The sequence below is a fragment of the Lutjanus erythropterus genome, chromosome 3, assembly GCF_056507025.1.
Source record: "Lutjanus erythropterus isolate fLutEry1 chromosome 3, fLutEry1.hap2, whole genome shotgun sequence".
Classification (NCBI taxonomy): domain Eukaryota; kingdom Metazoa; phylum Chordata; class Actinopteri; order Lutjaniformes; family Lutjanidae; genus Lutjanus; species Lutjanus erythropterus.
In genome coordinates this window covers 24,040,410-24,059,418 of record NC_139319.1, presented here as the reverse complement: position 1 = coordinate 24,059,418, position 19,009 = coordinate 24,040,410, and the positions used below count along the sequence as shown (strand labels likewise).

General features: G+C 40.2%; 1 protein-coding gene across 2 annotated transcripts in view; it reads left to right on the top strand.

Annotated features, from left to right (window-relative positions):
- Window positions 1-19,009, top strand: part of grin2bb (glutamate receptor, ionotropic, N-methyl D-aspartate 2B, genome duplicate b) — a 133,901-nt gene that overhangs the window by 72,618 nt on the left and 42,274 nt on the right. For both annotated transcript variants that reach the window (XM_084715511.1, XM_084715510.1), the window contains exons 3-5: window positions 3,105-3,248; window positions 6,436-6,706; window positions 10,942-11,134. In XM_084715511.1, the coding sequence (XP_084571637.1) occupies window positions 3,105-3,248; window positions 6,436-6,706; window positions 10,942-11,134 (608 nt within the window). The remainder of the gene's footprint in view (window positions 1-3,104; window positions 3,249-6,435; window positions 6,707-10,941; window positions 11,135-19,009) is intronic.

Sequence of the window (19,009 nt, the reverse complement as noted above, 5' to 3'; positions counted from 1 at the left end):
GACACTGCGGTGTTATTACCTCATTACAGTGAAAAGTAGGTAACAGATCATTTCTGTCCCTGTGGGTGAAAAAGTGGAGGAAGGGGGAGATGGGCTTTGATGTAGAGCACCTTACCCGAGGAGCACTCAGCCTCCTGCATGACTAACACGTATGACCAATTGCACACGTGGATGGATACTCGTTCACGTATGTTTATGAATGCACATAAACATGAAATTGTCGTACAGAGTGTAGCAGTGCATGCAAGTGTAAGTTGGTCTTGGGGGCTCGTAAACAATCACTGAAGAGTGAATTTTTGACCTCGTGTTTTTAATTTTAAATTAAAGTTCAAGACAAGTGAAGCAAGGAAGGGAAAACTGATTATCAGTGGTCATGCTGTGATGTGTGGAAGGTCCTTGATTCCACCTAGATTTTAATCGTGTTCATTGGCTAAACAGCAGAGTAAATAAACATCAAAAGTTAGGGATTTAAATGAGGGATAGATTAAAAGATTAATATCTCTGTCAAGTCTGTGCATTAAAGGTCCCTTGTGTAAGATTTACATGGATTTATTGGCAGATTATAGCTGAAATGGAACATAATATTCATAACTATATTTTAATTAGTGAAAATAAGAATCGTGTTTTTGTTAGAATGTCTTAGAATGAGTGGTTTATCTGTCCAGAGGAAATGGCACTGCAGTGTTTGTACAGTTGCTCAGAAGGACTGGCCTGCCGTACTTTTGGTCAGCACTTGTTGCCTTCGTGGGTTGGTTGGGTTGGTTGGGTTGGTTGGGTTTAGGCTTTCACACTATAGGTTTAGGCATGAGGAGAGATAAATGGCAGGGTTAGGGTAAGAATATTAATATAAGCCAGTCTAGATAGTGACTTAGGCAGGGTGGGAAATTAGCACTAGCCACCAGCCAAATGCTGGTAAAATATGAAAATTACCGGAGGATTGGGGTACAGTTATGATTTACAGGGTTAGGTAGTAATGGATTACATGTAATCCAGATTACATAATCAAATTACAAAACTGTATAACAATAACCAGCCCAGACTAGATTTCAGAAATGTGCAATTAGATTAAAGTTACATTGTCAAGGATTACTCGATTACATTTTTGATTTGGTCTTTAAAATGTGGCAGTTTTAAAATTATTATCTTTTTTCATAATTCTTTTTTTTAATTAATTTTGTAATGCTCTGTTAACTCTCAGAAAGTGCATACAGGGTTTCTTAGACAGGTGCTCCACTTTGTTGCAGACATGGCAAGAGAAAAAAAGAACCTTGTGCAAAAATACATTTTATTTATATTGAAAATGTTTTGAGATGTTTAAAGAGAAAAAAAGACCATGTGGGAAATTAAGATTTTTGTGACTACGTCCATTTTTCTTAGTATAGTATGCAGTATTTTAAAAGCTTGATTTTGAGGTAATTTCTTTGTAATCCAGTTCATTAAATCACTTATTACACGTATTTGGATTTAGTAATTAATTACATTTCAAAGTAATTTGACCCAACCCCACTTATTTATTATTGAGTGACTGGTGATTCTGAACGTTAACCGTCAGTGACTTCTAGAGGTTCGCATTTTAAAATGTTTATTTACCAACCTGACAGAAGGGGCTCTGACAAACTTGGTATGACAAGATGTTTGCAGACTGCAACTACGCACTGGTACTTTAAGTAATGAGGTGTTAACATAGTTTGGACTGGAGGCAGGGAGACACGGCCACCCTGGTTCTCTCTCTCCCGGCCAGCACATACATGTACATGGCAAAAGAATAAGCAATTCCAAAGCTTTAACATGCAGTTCTTATTGTTTCCATTTCTTCAACCTTCATTTTTGGTAGATGTCTCTCTTCTAACATTTTGTCTTTTGCACACATGATGATTCATTATCTCAGAGCTTGAGAGGAAACAGATGTGTGGCCAACAAAGTAGCCTACAACAAAAAATCTTTTAAATAATTTTGTATACAGTCATTTGTACAAATTGTGATTTTAATTAACGTGAAATTGTAATTTTGACAACCTCAGAACAGGAAAAAAATCTGTGATTTTTTGGACATGACATGAACATGTTAGCATTTAGCTCAGGGAACATCTTTGCCTGTTCGCAGCTCCACACAGCACAGTTGCTGACTTATCATTTCAGACAGAGCTAGACTAACTGCCTGCCTCTTTGCAGTCTATATAATAAGCAAGGCTAACTACATCCTGCAGGTCTGTATTCAACACAAGAGTGGTGTCATTTTTTTTCCATTTCAATTCCATCTTTCATATTTCCCAAACTGTTCTTTAAATCTTAACATTTTCTTGACTTCTTGAGCGCTGCAGACTGAGAAACAGTTAAACAGCAGCCAGTGTTTAAGCATGACCCAACACCTCCAGTCATCTCCATCACCTTTCAACAGTGTATTTCACTCTGGACACACAGAGGACCCGTGACATGATGCTGTTCTCATTACAGCCCCTCTGCTGTGTCGCCTCCGGTCACTAACATTTGTGAATAATCCATCTTGACTTCTGTGTCCTGATGAGTTGCTTGGCGGTTTTACATGGGTGACTGACCTTGACTAATCCATGGCACCAGACATCAGGCTCCTGGAGCTCCAAGAGCTCCTCTTACTTTGTCTATTCTTCCTCTCTCCTTCTCTCTCCTTGGAGAAAAAGTGTTTTGACAGAGATGTCTGTCCTGTCATTAAATATCACTGAACCAGGTGGCCGTCTTACCTGTTATGCTCACCGCAGCATACTAAACATGTTAACGTAGTTGTGATAGGGCTCCTTGATGATGAATGAGTCACCTTGTCTGAGTATGAATATTCATAACTATTGGGAAGACATTTTTTGACTTTGCTCAAAAGTAAAAGTCTCTTAATTATACCATCATAAACACAGTAGATCAATGAAAAATATGTCATATTGTTGCAAAGACTTGAGAGCAGAGTAAAAACAGAGAATGCTCAAGTCTGAGCTATAAACAGGACTATATTTGTTCCTGAGGCGTGCAGTAGCTGGACACGCTCCATAATCATCTGTGCCCTACCTTCCAATTCTCTCTCATGCTGTATGACTCATGACCTTGTTTGCTGATTGGCTCCGTGTCTCTGGTTTCCAGGACGACAACTCCATGTTTTTCCAGTTTGGTCCGTCCATCGAGCAGCAGGCCTCCGTCATGTTGAACATCATGGAGGAATATGACTGGTACATCTTTTCCATTGTCACTACGTACTACCCAGGCTACCAGGACTTTGTCAACAAGGTAAATAAACACATGCACAGACACTGTGATGAAGAGATACGTGTAATATTTTATGTACTCTACAGTATACCTATGGGTTTATAGCAGTAGATGTGTATGCCACTGTCCTATTGAGGCTGTCGCTCCTAAACTTTGGAACTCTATCCCATTACATTCAAAGGGATCGTTCGGATTATTTAGCGTGGGGTTGTATGAGGTACTTATCCATAGTCAGTATATTACCTTCAATAGAAGCTGGTCAGCACGCCCCCCTTTTTGGAGAAGCAGAAAAGAGTACTAAACTAAATATTGGTTGAAGTGTACACTATATTTAGAATTCTTTCACTGCTTTCCTTTGCCATCAGACAGCCTTTCCTGATGGGAAGCCGCTGTTATATAAGCTGAATATTGTTCTCTCCAAACAAAACAAACTCCATTGGTGAAATCATAAATTTACCTTTCAGAAAGCAGGAGTTTGCTGGTTTACTGCTGCCTCAATCTATTCGTTTCTTTGTGTTATTGTATGACGGCAGTGTTTTAAAAGGATAGTTTGGATTCATGGAAGTCACACAGTATCACAGAGTAAGTAACAGATCAAGGCAGTGGTAAAACCAGAAACTCCTGATTTTTGCAACGTAAAATTACTGATTTCACCAAGTTCATTTGGCTGATATTTGGCTCGCATAGTAGTATTTTCTGATGGAAAATGCTGTCTGATGCTGGCAAGTTAAAGAGGTTCAAATATTCTAAATATAGCATACACTTAAACTGATATTGATTTTTTTATGTTATTTTTATAGTGAAGCACTTTGTGATGTCTGCTCTTGAAAGGTGCTATATAAATAAGCTGACATACTTCAATTATCACCAGGCAAACCTTTATACACAATATACCACTTGGCAATAAGTTGAGGCTGAAAAGTGCCAAGATGATGAATGTATTCCTAAAAAATAAAAATTGGCTCCAGAAGCAACACGATACTTATTATTACTTATACATCTAATGGCTTTAAACTTCTTCAACCATGGATTCAAATGAGAGAAACACTTTCACTTTGGGTCCCAGGCACATTAGGTATATTATTACTTTTGTCTTTTGGGGACACATTAAAAGAGGCCTGGCAGATACTGTAGTTTTCAAATTGTTCTTTTATCTTTTAGAGATGATGTGTGGCATTATTTTTTTTTATTGTTGATTTAGCAAGGGCTATGTACAACTGATGAAATGATCCTAACAAAAAGCAACAATTTCTGAGGACACAATTGCCTGGTTTTAAGCCATAATTTCAGGCTTTTGAAAAATGATAAGGTTTGGCAGACTCTGATGTAAGTGGGTAGTGAGTTCCATTTTCTGATTGCTTTAATGAAAAAAAGGCAGATTGGCCGAACATGTCTTTTTGAATGCAGTCACTCAGTGAGGCTTCAGCCTCCTTATCTCCAGGGCTGAGAACAGACTCTTTAAAGGGAATGGTATGAGATCCTGAATAACTTTGAACATCAGACACACATCTGAAAAGAATAAAAAGTTATTGAAAGTCAGCTAATCACATTTCTCAATAACAGTGCAGCAATGGCAGTGTCTTTCCTTTGAACAAAGTTAGAGTATCAGTCTGGTTTAAGTGAAAAAAAAACACACATATTAATTGTTTAAATGGTGGTTGAATGAGGACATGTAGTGCTTATTCTCCTCTCCAGGGCATTTCACTGTCAAATTAGCTTTATGTTGAATGTATATAATGTACAGTTACTATAGTTTACTGTCCCTGCTGTACGTCTCCAAAGTGTGTGTAAAATATCAACACACTCGTTGACACACTCCCAGAAGAAACAGAGAGGACTGCCAGCACAGAAGCAAAGCAATGCACTTCTGTGGACAATATTTTCGCCGCTTTACCTTGACAGACAGCCTTTTCCAAAAGGAACCCACCAGTACAGAAATCAAATATCTTTCAACCAAATTCCTTTTACATAAACATTAATTTTACCTAACAGAACAAAAGAGTTGCTGGTCAACCACTGCCTCAATCAGTTAATTTGTGTTATTGTGCGATTTTAGCAACCCAAAATAAAATTTTAAAACACAGAAGTTACACAATAGCACAAACCGATGGTGAACTAACCGATGGAGGCAGCGGTAGACCAGCAACTGTGAAGTAAAATGACTGATTTTGCCAGTTTAGTCTGGTTAAGCGAGAAAAAGTGATATTTGATATTTGGTTTATTACATCTGTTCTTGAGTATGTTAAGCAGGACAACTGTAATTTAACAGTGATTTCACTTCAGAAAAAGCTGTCTGAGTGGCTAAAATACATTATGTTGCTGACCCTGTCGACTGCAGTAAACTTAACTTCTTTACTGGTTCTCCTCACTGCTTCTCCAAACTGAGGGTATGCCACCAGCTATCTGCTGTAGGTAATACACTGAATATGTATAAGTACTGAGCTATCCCTGTAAGCAGTGAGAAAAGCTGAGGCCAGTTCTATTTTGCTGTTCTCTCTGGAGCAAAGACTAAGCATACATATAAGATTCAAGGTTTATTTTTCTTTCCTCAATACAGAAGAAAATGAGTATTGTAATGGGATATACTACATAGAAAATACTGCGTGTTAGTCAGGTTGCATAACTCCCTCTTCATTTATTCACTTAAGTAACAGCTATTACTCTCTGACACTAAAACACATAAACAAAAATATTTCTTTCATCTAAATGTTATGTATAAATTAGGGATCCACAACCCTAAAAATCACTTCTTCCTACACATAGTCTATTAACCTTGTGATTCTGTGCTCTGCGATTGCAAGTGCCCATAGAAAAATAGAATTGACTCCATCTCCATGAGAGTTTCCTCTGTGTGTGTGTGTATGTGTATGTGTATGTGTGTGTGTGTGTGTGTGTGTGTGTGTGTGTGTGTGTGTGTGTGTGTGTGTGTGTGTGTGTGTGTGTGTGTGTGTGTGTGTGTGTGAGAGAAGATATAGCTTTAAGATTTGGGGAAAGAGATTACCTAATCTCGCTCCTGTTACATTTTAAAAAATCGACCACTTTGTCCTACTCCCAAGAGACGTGTAAAGACAGAACAGTTCTGCAATCTGGGAGCTGGAGGAGGAGACATCTCAGTCAATTTTGTTCCAGTATCTCTTCTTAACAACTTCACTGTACTGTATGTGTACAGCCTACACTTTTTAAAATCACATCTCCCCTTCTTATCTAGGTCCGCAGCACCATCGAGAACAGCTTTGTGGGCTGGGAGCTAGAAGAAGTCCTCCTACTGGATATGTCAGTGGATGACGGAGACTCCAAGATCCAGAACCAGCTGAAGAAACTGCAGAGTCCTGTTATTCTGCTCTATTGCACAAAAGAGGAGGCTTCCACTATCTTTGAGGTGGCCCATTCTGTGGGTCTCACAGGTTATGGCTTCACCTGGATCGTGCCCTCGCTGGTGGCTGGAGATGCAGACCACGTTCCCTCTGTCTTCCCTACAGGTACAATCAAACACTAGGGACCGGTTTCACAAATAAACTATGACTTAGGCTGCGTTCACACTGCGGGCAAAAGTGGCTCAAGTCTGATTTGTGACTGAGATCTGAGTTCTGAGGGATAAACTAAAATGCCTCTACCCTGGGAGTATTTTGGATTTAGTCCCAGTAATAAAAGTTAACCCAGCAAACACTCCAGACTCTGATTGGTCAGAGTAACATAGCGTGGTGATTGTGTAACCTAGGCAAGAGTGGCAGGCTACTTACTGTGATGGTGAATACGTGGTGAGCAGAGGAAAAGGTGGACAATGAAGTTGTCAGTCTGGCAGTAAATGTACAGCATAGGTTTGAGTTTGTCAGCAGCTTCTCAAGACCAAGGCAGAGCTCCTGAGTGTGTGTTCTTTCCCAGTTGGTAGGTATAGCGTTGCCTTTTACACTGAACAAAAAGTTATTTTCAGTGAAAATAAGGTACAATTGGCATTCATTCCAAATGCCTCGGCTCCAGCTCCAATTGGCAGTGCTGTAAACATGACAAACCACACACAAGAACATACCAATTTTTGGCCCTTTATGGCGGCAGCAGTGAAGGCTTGTTGCTTCCATCGTCACCTTCTACTGTGCTGATGTGCTGCTTGGCTTGACTCAGTTTGACCAGCAGAGTTTGTTTACATGAAGCTGTAAGATGATCAGCTCGATATGTGTAGAGAGTACTAACTACAGTGGAGCAGAGTCGAGTTGAGTTACAGAACTTTACACAAAGACTTTCATAATACTGTATACCTCAGTAAAATGTTCAATTCTTTATACGTATAAACTAATTATAATGAGTTTATAGTAAGCTGTTTTTTGAAACTGTCTAACTTACGTTAGACTAATCTAAGAGCAAAATTAAGACTGACTTTAAAACATTAAACAGTCTAAAATATCTGTAATATATGTGAAACTGGTACCAGCCTCAGTAGGAGGTGGTCTTACCTATTTCCGTGTTTAAATAGATATCTCATGTGCTCAAAACATCTCACCACTGCTGACTGAAAAAAATGCAACTAATTAATGTTTTGCAGAGAAAGCTCACTAAGTGCCACATGTCAGATTTTAAACACAAAGTCTTCATTGCCAAATTAATTATGATGCTTTGTTTTTAATCACATCGTAAACAAATAAGACCAACAGACTTCTCTGTCTCTCTCACTAGTATTATTAGCGGTTTTAAGAATCGAGACCAGTTTCCATAAACCACTGTGTCAGTTGGGTGGATCATAAATACACCCTGACAGCTTTACTGGCCTCATCTTTGCCCTCTCACTGCTTTGTGCCATCAGGCATCTTCTTTTTAGCTGTAAAACAATCCAAACAATTCCCAGGGCAGGGTTAAATGTAACATAGATGCTGCCAGGGAAGCCCTCGTTTTTCCATAGCAGTAGTACCTTTCTACCAAAATTACATCTTAATAGCTTATGGATATCGGAGCGACCTTGTGGAAGAGGGGTTAAGGCGCTGAGCATGAACTGCAATGAGCCCAGTTCCACTCCAACTGGAGGCATTTTTGTTGCATTTGACTCCCCATCTCTCTCCTCTAATTTCCTGTCACCTCTTTGCTGTCCTTACTCAAGTGAAAGGTACTTAATGTCATTATATAATGCAGTGTTTCTGCTGTCAGCTGCATACATTCAGTCACTGTGGGCTGCGCCACAGCGATACCCAAACTTAAGTTACCTTAGATAAAATAATTCCCAAAGAGCTTTGTGTACTAAATGGGCTGCATTTAAACAGCACTTTTCTAGTCTACCAACCACTCAAAGCACTTTACAACACATGTCAACATTCACACATTCACACGCTGATGGCAGAGGCTGCTCAGCAGGAGTTGTACAAAGTGCCCCATGACGATTCTGTGGTCACAGAAGCAATTTGGTGATGAGTATTTTGCCCAAGGACACTTCAGCATTTAGAGGAACTGGGGATCGAACCACTGATGATCTGATTAGTTGATGATCTGCTCTACCTCCTGAGCCACAGCTGATTCTGTTTACATGTTTTCAGTATGGAAAAAAAGATGGTGCTTGTATCAGATTGACTCTCTGTATTAGCAAATACCCTAAGTTTAAGAATCTGAATCAGTATTAGAAAAGTTGGATCAGTGCATGCTTGGTTAAAAAGTGACACTAAACCTCCTGATTCTTGATATTTTTGGAAGCACTGGAGAATACAGTAGCTGGGATTAATCAGTATGGCTGGATTTGCAATTCAGTACCTTTAAGGTGTCAATTGAAAAAACTCAGTTCCAAGTAGTATCGAAACGTCTCCAGTCAGAAGATGCCTGCATTAAAAACGTTTTGCACCCAGATAAAAAAAAAAAAGAACATTAAGCATTATTTAATTTAATCTGACATATGATTGGCCCCCTACTGCAGCTACAACTAAAAGCTACATACAGTCTGTAGTGGTGAAATCGAGCATTATGTATTTTATGGAGTTAGTAGTTCAATGTGCCAAGATGCCACCAAAACATTTTAAAGTATAGAAGTAACAAAAAGGTAGCAAAACTCTCAGAAGTTTTCAAAGTGGGAGGCGGCCTCTCCAGGGTGGGCTCCAGACAGTTTCAGGGGAGGCTCAGAGAAAGGAAATGAAAAAACATTAGATTAGTAATTACATAAATTATCAAAAGGAAATCCCATAGAATAGACTAAATGTGTGATTTGGTTAAAGATGTAGTTCAGAGATACGGGATTTGGGAATTTTACTGTTTTTCTCTACTTTCACAGATCAGAAACTAATAAATGCCTTTGAACAGACCTTTTTGTGTTTGGTGTAGTCTGAAGTTATGCCAAGCAGCAGAATTAGGCAATCGTGGCTCAGTTAGTGTCTATGGGATCAAATAACATAATCATGATCCCATAAATTCAGGAACTGAGCAAAACCAAGCAAGAAAAATAAGGAAAGGGAGCCTTTAAATACTCTGAATTTCAGCATTTATAGTATGTACAACTTTACTGAATGACTGTATCGACAGACGTCATCTGATCTGTAGACAGGGAATCAGAGGGCCAGATGTTAAACCAGCGGGGCCCAACCTGTCTCAACATTGTCTCTGCTGCTGTTGAGCAAAACACTGAAATCTGTATCTGCATCAATACATTGATAGTTTGAAAAACCCCAACTTTGTATTAAAATGTGGGCACAAGTGACAGATGGGCTTGTTTGCATTTATGCAAATGTACTCCTGGTGTATTTGCACTATGCTGTGCCACTCAGTGCCACGGTGCATACTGATTTCTGGTAACCTCAGGTAAGGGAGGTTATCATTTGTTTTAGAGTTTACTTTGTCACATATGATTATTTTTACACCAGCTTATTGTGCAATACCTCACATAAGGATGAGATAAATGTGGACTGACAAGCTTTACTTCTCTATGGTGACTATCAGTTCTAATAATAGTCTGAGCTTTGGCCTCCCTGGAGTTCATCATTAAGAGAATGTTGTTTTAAAAATATCTCTCCAGGGAATCAGAGCAGGCAGCAAAGACACCCCTTTGTCATTTTACGGTCGCTCTCTCTTGCTCCTTTCCCCTCACCAAGCATGTCTGAAGTCTGGAGTTTATCTGAAGCGTTTACTCCTGTAGTTCATACAAACGACACCATTTTCAGGCAGGTCAGCCTTTTTACAATAGATTTACAGTGCAGATTCCAAATGTGAACAATAATCCAAACCAGCCACAGAAAGTGACCTGAAAACACAGTTGTTTATGGGTGCAAGAAGAAATGGATGCTGACATCTGATAGCCAGCAGTTCCTCATGCTTGGAAAGCCAAGCATAACAAAATGAGCTGAGGGATGAGCATGGGCTCAACCGACGCTCATATTCAGCTGTTTTTTCGCGTGTTTTCAACCATTGTGAGTAATTTTTTTGTAAATAGCAAAGTAAACAGCTCCAGTCTGGCTTAGAACAAATTAAAATATTGTAGGTATGATTGCACTCTTAATTTTGTCTCAGTGTTTTGCCGCTTTCCAGCCTCCTCTAAAATGCTTTCATTTTTGTATATCTTTCCCCCTTCTGGCTATTTTTCATCACACTCTGCCTCTGCCTGCCTATTTGTATCCTCTCTCTCTCTTTCTCACACTTTTCTGTCTCTCTCCTCCTCCTTTTCATCTTTCTCCATATTTCTTTCTGCTACTTTTTCTTCCCACTATGGAAATACATCCCTTTCTCTCACCTCACTCCATCTCTCTTTCTTTCCCAGGGCTTATCTCGGTGTCATATGACGAATGGGACTACAACATCGAGGCCAGGGTACGTGATGCAGTGGCTGTCATTGCCACGGCGACCTCCACCATGATGCTGGACCGGGGGCCACACACTCTGCTAAAGTCGAGCTGCCTCGGGACGCCTGACAAAAAGAGCTCCAACACCGGCCACTCCAAGGAAATACTGAAGTGAGTCAATGTTGGGGGGAAATGTGTGGTCAGGGGAAAGCAGGGCAGAGCGGCTGGGACTGACAAATGCAAATACGGGTAAAGTAGGCTACTTAAATCACACCCCAACAGTGTTTATCCAATCATAGTTTACCAGCTGTGGCTAGGCCTGTAAAGCTTTTGATTTCTGTACATGCTGAAGCATTGCACACGAGCTTCTAATTAAAGTGATCCTCAAATGTTTCAGCCTTTATAAAACTAAAAACACACAGAAAGAGTGAAGAATGGATCAAACTGTGTGTTTAGCATTGTGTCCCATAAGGCGTGTCCTTGAAAAAAGTGAAAGAGACATAGGTTTATTTAGGTTTGTTTATGGGTTCTCGCTGACGTGCAAAAAAACTACCTTGCATTTACATATCCCCAGACAGTCGGCAGGTGAGAAGATCTCCAATAGTCTAGTATCGTGAAACTAGTATGCCAAGTTTATTAGCTTATGTACTGATAGCAGCTATGTCCTGCTCTTTATTTGATTTGGGGGAAGATTACGCCTCAGATAGTGTTGTGCCTCCTAAACCAACAGTTGTCAGTCATTCTTCGTCCTTAAATGCTTTTCTCTTGTAAAATTGTAGATTGTGCTTAAAAATATGAAAAATGCACATATCAAACCATTGTGTCGCTTGCCCACATACGTTTTTATAGTAAACATCCAAACCATCCATTTTATTTATAATGCTGTGATATAATATTTGGGCTAAAGCCATGTTCAGACAGACAACAGCACTGTGTGAAGAAACGCAGCCCCCTCATTCATTTGAATGACAGCTGACTTTACCCTGCAGCACACAAACAATGATGCTCCTGAACAGTGGTGTGATGGTGTATGTAGCCATCATGTCATATTTAAGATGCTTAAACAGGATTCTTATTTTAAAACAAAACATTAAAGGGACACGTCACCCAAAAATTTTAAATTTACATTTTTAATCTGGACTGTAGTGCTGTTTATCCATATACACTGTTTTGGTGTGAATAGCAGAGTTTTGGCGTTATCAGTTGTAGCAATTTCTGCTTTCTGTCAAATATAATGGGTCAGACCCAAGAGACGCTGGGTTTTTTTTGTGCTTGGAGCAGCACATGACTTGTGCCATTCAGTCCCATTATAGAGAGAGAGCAGGCGTCTCTACGGTCGATATCTCCAAAATTCTGCAACTCACACCACAAAATGAAATTATAACTAACTTAACCAAAGTTAGCAGATGACTAAACCGGAAGTTAGTCGACTCCCCAGCAGGGCGGTTTGGTATGCATGCACAGTATACAGTCATCTGAGTAATTTCTTGGCAGTGGGGAGTGACACTTTTGGCCTCATGCACCACTGAGCAACGTTCATAGGAAAGAATGGAGCCCCACCTCAGGTGCTGTATCCAGTTCTCCTTCATACACCCATGACTTAAGAGTTAGCATTAGCTGACACTAGCAAGCTATTGCTGAAAAGATCTGCTAGTGACAGTTGTCATTTCCAATTACAAAGTCCAAGGTTGCTGGCTAGAAAAGAAAAGCTGTTTTTGTTTACGACAGTGTGAAATCAAAGACCTTACTGTGTGAATCAAGGAAATTATTAATTACTTACTACTTTTGATGTTAAGTCTGTCAGTGTTATCATTACACATTGCCTATGTGTTGTGTGAAAACAAATCTAGACAGATAAAGCAACAGTAAGTGTTTGCAAAGGGTTAGTTGAGTGAAGGTCAAAGGATAATCTGCCAACTGCCCCTCAAGGTTAACAGGATTGTTTTTGAATCACATTTTCAGCACAGATCTTCTGTCTGTTGGAGCTGCAACTTCAAATAAACATTCTGAGCTTTTGATTAAATATTGTTTTGAGTTTGAGCCCAAGTCCAGGAAAGACAATCTTCCCTGCTGAAAAAATGAAAAAGCAATGAGCTATGTTCACCTAGTTTTATAAGCTTTGAAATTTATTTCAGTACAGAAAACCAGTAGGGCGTCATGCACAATGCAAAAAGATGGTCTGAACAAAAGCAGATGAAATCTTTTTTTAATTCTTATGAGTCAGAGCCAAAGGAACCGGCTGGTAAAATAACAGGAGGAGAAAAAAAAAAGTGTAGTTTCGTTTTCAGCTGCTGAAGCGCAAAATAAATCCCAACGATTGTGTGACCACACACATGCAGCACAACATGGACTACAATTACACACAGAAATGCAGGCGCACTCCCCAAGGAGAGCCATAGTTTGTTTAATTATCCAATAAAAACACAAGATGAACTGAGACATTAGCTCTCAGCCTTAGAACAACATCTCGTCTCATCTTCAGCTTAACCCACAGCCATCTCTAAAGGAAAACATTCTTCTTTTCCTCTTCCTCTGAACCGCCTTGTTTTGCTTTTTTTGGCACATTACAGAACAAGTAGGAGCATTGGTATTCAATAATTAATCCCCATTTAACTTCATAGGGCATGCTTTTACAGTTCACATTGATCAGAGATTCCACAGCTAATTGAATGCTTGGGGACAACCGGATTAATGAAAAAAGAGCCAAAGAACAAGAGTGGGGTTATCGCTAGCACACATGCAAACACATACACATACTGTATGTACTGTTATAGCATGACATTTAACTGCTCTTTAGGGCTTAATCTCATAAAAGCTTAGACTCAGTCAGTCATTCACTTGCACATGTATTCCTGCCTTGCAAAACTGTGTGCGTGCCTGCCTTTCAACCCTCTTTTTATTCCTAATATTTAACATTTTCTCTGTTTGTGTTTGTTTTTTTTTCACTGTCAGTTTGAATTTGAGGAAGCAAAGAACCAGGGAAATATTATGCAACCTCCCCTGCCACTGCTGCATTAATCTCCAGGTTGAGGTTGATGTATTACTGTAAATTTGGGTCTTGTCTCTACCCATGTTTCTGTTTTTAATATCAGGGGCACTTATGCATGCCGTCTAGGATTCCACCACCAACAGGACTGAGATAACAATAACAACACCACTGCCATGAATATTTCAGTCCCCAAAGGGCGCTATCAGACACAGGGTTAGCTCTCAATCATCCTTCAGGCACACACCTGGGACACTCCTGTGCTGTATGTGTGTGTTTGTATGTGTGTGTGTGAGTGTGTGTTTTCCAATCCAAGCCATTCCATTTTTCTCCATTCGACTGAGCAAAGGTAGAGAATTTGGATCGGTGGATTTTCATGGTGACCCCAGAGACTTGAAGCAGCCGCACACACACACTCACATACACATTCAAACACACATAATTCCACCTATTCCATCCCCTCACCCCCAGAGACAGAAGCAATAATAAGGCCATATGTCTCTACGCGGTGCTGTATAGCTACAGGCCACAGTGGGCTGCATGCACGGTGGATAAGCATGCCATCCTGTCAGCGCTGATGGACGGAGATGGGAGGCCCCAGTGAGTCACGCTCTCCAATTTGTTTAGGGGCTGCTTGACCTTATGGGGCACCCACACACATACACACTCACACACAAACGTGCATACATAAATACACGATCATACACTGCAAACGCTTGCACGCTCCAAACACAAATAAGCAAATACACACATTCACATACACGCAGAGCTCCAGAGGCCATCCATTGTTTCCTGCCTGACAGAGAGGACAGGAACGCTAGGATAATGAGAAAATGTGCTCCAAGTGGTTTTGGATGAGGCGCTAAGGGGCTTATTTGTGTGTGGATGTTGTCGGGAATTGGATGTTTTTTTACTGCGTATGGGTGCTCCCGTTTAAATTCCCCCTCAAATCCCTGCGCTGATATAAAATTCCATGCTGGTAGAAATGATGTAAGAGATGATTAATATTTTGTAGTGAGTTTTGCTTTTCATGAGATCTGACGAGACATTTGTCTTCATGTCTGTGGGCTCAGTCCAAGCCGTCCAGTAGAGCTTGATCAAAAACCGTTTCTGCGGGGCGTTTGACCATCGTGCTGCCTCTCATGCATGTAAGGCGAGCGTGTAACTCTCATCCTGTTTCACCTTTAAAGTAGTTTTTATGTGTCCACTCCAGCACCAGCCGGCAACGGCCAGAGGCATTAGGCCCTGTTTGGATGATCTATAGTGCGTGGTTAAAAGTGTATGGCATGCATGCATTTAGCTTGTGTCCAGCTCCAATTGCTATTTAAATGGGACAAAGAGGTTTTATTTAGTCTTTTGTTAATTATAGGTGTGTTTTGGGTGTATCATAAATGAAACCAATGTCATCTCTCATTCCCTTTAAGAGCCAGGTGTGCCTGCCTCTAGCACGATGCTGTTTAAATGATTAATTTGGCAGGTTGGAGAAGCAAATAGAGATGCTCAAATCACCCACTGTAGTGATTTGGGCGCTGCGGTTAATCTGCTTGTCGGACATGCCGGGTCATAAAAATTAACATTGTGATTAAGAGCGGGTGGGCTGCAGGTGGGTGAAATAGGTTGGAGCTTCTCCCCCTGTCCTAACTGTGTGTGGTGTGTGCAGGTTATGCATGAACAAAGCCACAGAGGGACGACTGCTGTTACGTTACAGCACACGTGGAAACATTACTAGCGTATATTAATTACTGAAAGCAACATCTGTGATCATTAAAGTAAACAGTAAAAGAGAACACTCATATATCTATAAAACACAATCACCTGTAAAGCTTGAACTGCTCAATATCATTTAAGATGATTTAATGATCGGAGAAGCTGCTGTCAGTTAAGCTCCCTGCACTGTAAATTCACTACTGCAAGTATTACTTAAATTTAAGTAGAAAAACTAAAAACAGCTCTGATGGCAGTCAGGATTTATACACAAACTGTGTGTGAGACCTTAACACAGGACATAAATCATTAGATCCTGACTGACTTTCCCCCACCTGTAGCTTCATCTGTTGTTAATCTGAATGTTTTATGACCCGTGGATTAACTGCAGTGTCCTAGAAGCGGCGCGTGTTGGGGCTTTTCCACTGGCGCTTTTGGCCACGCCGAGTTAAACCGTGCCATGCTGTTTGAACTTTCAGGTATCTGCATTATTTTACCGTTTCATATTCACATTCAGCTTGTTGTTAAGTTACTGCTGATGAAAGCCCTGAATGAAAACATTTCCTGTTTTTGCTGCTTCATAATAAAACGGTTTGAATATCGAAACAACAGAGGACTTTTATCGTGAAGAATTTAAGGAATGAGTGTGTTTATCCCAGAGTTAATCAAATACTTTACAGATGCTTGACTCGAGCCTCCTCGAGCTCGTCTTCAGTTAGAAGACACACCTTCAATCGGGTAGCCCAGCTGTCACGGAAGTGCAAACCCCTGCAATGCTGGGCTGACGGGCCAAGTCAAACCAAGTCGAGCCAGGCCAGCTCTGTGTGTGAAAAAGGGCCATGTGAGTGTTGTGCATCCGCCCGTGTTTTACAGTCTGAATAATACATCCTGTAAATAGCAGGAAAATACTGCACTATTGACTTTGGACAAGGTTTTTGTTAGTCAGTGGCGCAATCGCTTTCTGCTGCCTCAAGATAGCAGTGCTCCTGACCATGGCTGATTTTTAAGACCAACGTAACCATGTACACATGTACGCACAGATGGGTGCAAGTACATTTGCTACCTACACAACGTGGGTGCTGGGCAAGAAAATGACATCTGCGTCGTTCAGAAAATAACAGCAACTGCCGCACTGCACTGCGTGCCGTTCATCACGTGGAAGATAGAGACCTGTGTGTTTTTAGGTTGATGGTCAAACATCATCACTGTGACCTCACAAAACATGTTTTTGGCCATCACTCAAGAATTCACACACTAATTATGACTATTTTCACACATAAATTATGAGGTGATGACATTGTATGACATCATAATCTTCAGCTCTCTGTCAGTCCTGTTTCTCTCTGGATATTATTCACTGGATTCATATGTCAATAATAGTGACAACGTCCATTTCGATAAGAAATACACTTAATACCTTTTATTAATTTCTTCACTGCATTTATTTTATGAGTTTGGACAGACATAGATGTAAACTGCAAAGAGATAACTGGTTGGCGGAGGCATACAACCGCAAGGCGGTAATTCTGGTTATTATTTGTTTGACTGTGTATGAGCACTCGCATTGAAATACCCTCTCAAATCCCTGCGCTGCTATAAAATGCTGCGCTGGTAGAAATGATGTAAGAGATGATTAATATTTTGTAGTGAGTTTTGCTTTTCATGAGATCTGATGAGACATTTGTCTTCATGTCTGTGGGCTCAGTCCGTCCAGCAGAGCTCGATCAAAAACCTTTTCTGCAGGGCATTTGACCGTCATGTTGCCTCTCGTGCATGTAAGGCGAGCGTGTAACTCATTCTGTTTCACCTTTAAAGTAGTTTTTCCTGTAGCAGCAGAGCAGTATTATTGCATTTCTTAATGGGCTCAATAAAAGTGGCTGTCTAATAAATCCTGTTTATTAGAGAGGCCTGTTTCATTGTGCTTTTGGGCATCTAGAGCACAAATGACGCTCTGTTTTTCATAGAAGTGGCTCAGAAATGTATACATCTGTGTCTCTTGCTCGTCTTGTCACTCTCTTTTCTTTTGTTCAACTCTTTTTCACTGAGGTCTCAGTCTGTCTGGACTGTGAGGATACTTCACTTTTTGTTCTTGAACATTTGTTGCTGCTTTCCAGCCCTTTGTTCTTCTTTCTTTTCCTTTTCTCACTCTGTGATCCTCGTACAGCCGTCTTTTCTCACTGAAAATCACTTTCAACTAAATGAAGCTAAAATGTTGAGTCAGAGAGCAATGATGGCGCTCCTCCTCCATCCACCCTCCCATCTTTTCTCTCTTTCTTTCTTCGTCTGTCGAAAACTGTTGATCCTAATTTTAACTCAGTTCAATTTTAACTAAATTTAATTTTAACAAAGTTTAACTCCGTCAACTCTGTCTTCTTCCCATTTGTGACTAATTCCTGTGAGGAGCATAAATATGCCAAAGAAATAACTGATGGCCAATATCTTATCAGCTCAGCCAATTTATTGGTCTGGCTAAAGTAAAGACTACCATCTGTGTTAATGTAAGGTACCAAACCATGTCACTCGAGGAGTTTACTGCAAAGCTTTGTCTTTTATGTCAAATTTAAATTCTCTCTTTCTTTCTCAGTAATGAACACACCAGTCTGCCTGCCATGTTATGCTAGTCAGAGCCCTTGGAGGACGAAACCATAGCTCCAACCATGCAGTTGCAGGGTTTCTAGTCAAAAGTAAGTCGGCTATCTTCTTTCTGTGATTCAACCTGCATTTGTGGATCACCTGCAAGAAGATACAACGGACATCTTTCATGATTATGTGGGCAAACATACGCTACATCCTACACGCCAAGTTATCCCAGGTCACGCGTTGATTTTGTTGATATTAAATACTTGACCTGCATGAGCGTGAGACAGATATGAGCTGCCTCTGGAGCTCAGGAAGAATGAAACAGAATCATATTTCTCACTATAAATGACTAGTGAATGACAAATTTGCCCACACACTCTGCAAGAAGAAGATCAGTCTGATGTTCAATGCTTTCAAGCAGTTATTTTGTGTTGCATGATACTTGTTTGTTTGTGCTTTGTTTTACTTCATCAGCTTATACTTCAGTGGAGTTGGGAATTTTGGGTCTTATTGTATTAATCTGTTGTATGTTTATAGTGATGCAGTGATAAGATCATTAGTTTTTTATGTTTTTTTGGCTTGGAGTTTACAAAGAAGCTCTTTGATTCAAGAAAACTGACACCAAACTATGCGTGTGATATGACATCACATTGTTTAAATTTGACAAATTTTCCACGAAGGAAAAAATAAATAAATAAATAAATAGATCAACAAACAGCCAAATGCAATGCACATGTCCAAAAGTTGTTTTTAATACTGAGTGAACTCCTTCAATG